The sequence below is a fragment of the Quercus suber genome, unplaced genomic scaffold (assembly GCF_002906115.3).
Source record: "Quercus suber isolate HL8 unplaced genomic scaffold, Cork oak 2.0 scaffold_222, whole genome shotgun sequence".
NCBI lineage: Eukaryota > Viridiplantae > Streptophyta > Magnoliopsida > Fagales > Fagaceae > Quercus > Quercus suber.
The window spans coordinates 360,275-362,253 of record NW_027069680.1 but is presented as its reverse complement, the minus strand read 5'-3'; the positions used below and the strand labels follow the sequence as shown (position 1 = coordinate 362,253).

General features: G+C 47.4%; 1 protein-coding gene across 1 annotated transcript; it reads right to left on the bottom strand.

The window, feature by feature from the left end:
* Positions 1 to 440: 440 nt before the first annotated feature.
* Positions 441 to 1,229, bottom strand: LOC112008911 (uncharacterized). The gene has a single exon (XM_024041273.1). It carries the CDS (start codon positions 1,227 to 1,229, stop codon positions 441 to 443), a length of 789 nt encoding a protein of 262 aa, XP_023897041.1.
* Positions 1,230 to 1,979: the final 750 nt, after the last annotated feature.

Below are 1,979 nucleotides of genomic sequence, written 5' to 3'. Positions count from 1 at the left end.
GGCTCAGCGTCGTCCCTATCCTTGTCGTCTTGGTTGCTTCTTCTTCGTCCAACTTCACTGTCTCCAGGGCTTCCATTTTGTTTTCTTCTTTCTCTTCAATTGTCCAAGTGTGGTTCTCCTTCGCAGCCAGGATGGTAGCATTCTCTGGCCAAAACCTGATCGCCTTTCACCTCTCCAACCCCGTTATCCGTTGGGAACTTCACCTTTAGGCAATAGGTGGACGTAGATGCCCTCCATTTGTTAAGTGTGGGTCTCCCAATAATCACATTGTAAGACGAGGGGCAGTCCACCACCAGGAAGTCTATCTGATGAGTCAATTGCTTCGGGTGGGTTCCCACCGTTACTGTAATCGTCACCATACCCCTGGGGTAAACCCTGTCTCCGCTGAAACTGACGAGAGGGGTGTCAAATGGGCGCAGTCTCTTCGGGTCTAATTTGAGCTACTGGAATGCTGGGAGGTAAATGATATCTGCTGAACTACCGTTGTCTACAAGGACTCTCTTGGTGTTGAACCCTACTATGACCAACGGATCGTTGTGAGGCTGCTTCACTTCTCTGGCATCTGCTTCATTGAAAGTCATATCCTGATCTGTTCGTCGCTGCTTGGACGGGGGTATCATGTAGACACTATTCACTTGCCTATGATGTGCTTTCCTTAAGGATTTGAATGACCCACCCAGGGACGGTCCTCCTGTTATTGTATTAATTTCACCAATAATACCCTGTGGGAGTTGGGAGGTGTTACCTTCGTCTCTGGATGAGGACTCCCTCTGATTTTTGTTCCCATCCTTGAATTTGCCAAATTCTCCTTTCTTTACATACCTTTGTAACTTTCCTTTCCGTATTAACTCTTCTATTTGCTCCTTAAGGTCCCTACAATCTTCCGTGTAATGACCATGGTCCTTATGAAACCGGCAATACTTGTTCTTGTCACAGATGTTTGGAGATGAATGCAATGGCCTCGGCCACTTGAGGAAATTTTCATCCTTGATCTGCATTAAAATTTTATCAACGGGCATTACTAGGGGAGTAAACTTTACCGATCGTGAGCTTTTATCGTCCTTCCTCCCGTTCCCGTCATTGGTCCGACGATCTGGGCGCTCCCTTTTCTGTCCCCTACATTCGTCCTCTTTCCTTCCTCTGTCTTCTGGCTTCTCTGTGTCTTTTATGGCTGCTAGTGCATCTTCAGCATTCATGTACTTCTGTGCTTTGATGAGCATTTCTGCCATCGTTTTTGGAGGATTCTTTGCGAGCGAAGCCACAAGATCTCTGGATTTTAACCCGGCTTTGAAGGTCGTCAGCTGTACCTTATCATCAGCTTCGTCCACCTCCAGAGTCTCCCAAGTGAAATGCTTAACTTACGACCTCAGGGTTTCTCTTTCTCCCTGCCTGATGGTAAGCAAATAATCAGCTGGTCTCTTGGGACGCTGCCCCTCGATGAAGTGCCGTAAAAAGGCGTTACTCAACTGGTCAAAATTGTCAATGGATGACGTTGGCAACTTAGTGAACCATTCCCTTGCAGCTCCTTTAAGGGTGGTAGGAAAGGAACTGCATAGTATCTCGTCAGGGGGCTGCTGAAGCCCCAGAGTTGTTTTGAAGGTGTTGAGGTGGTCTTGTGAATCCTTGAGCCCGTCAAATGGTTCCAGTTGTGGCAGTCGAAATTTCGATGGTATCGAGCATCCTAAGACTGCGACAGTGAATGGCGAGTCCATTGCCCTCACCAATCTGCCCACGCTTTGGTCTGTCTTTTCCCTGAGGGCCTTTTTCTTCTCGTCCATCTCCTTCCTCATTTCTTGGAGAAGATCTGAATTTTTGTCTACTGGAGTAGTAGGCCTTTGAGGGTCGCTCCTTCTGTGACTATTTCCCTCATCCTCCATGTTGTTTTTGGATCGATTCTCCTCTTGCTGGAGTTGTAGTCTCATTTCCTGATTTTGCCTGGTGAGTTCTTCAACGGTAGCTGTGAGATCCTGTACTTGCTG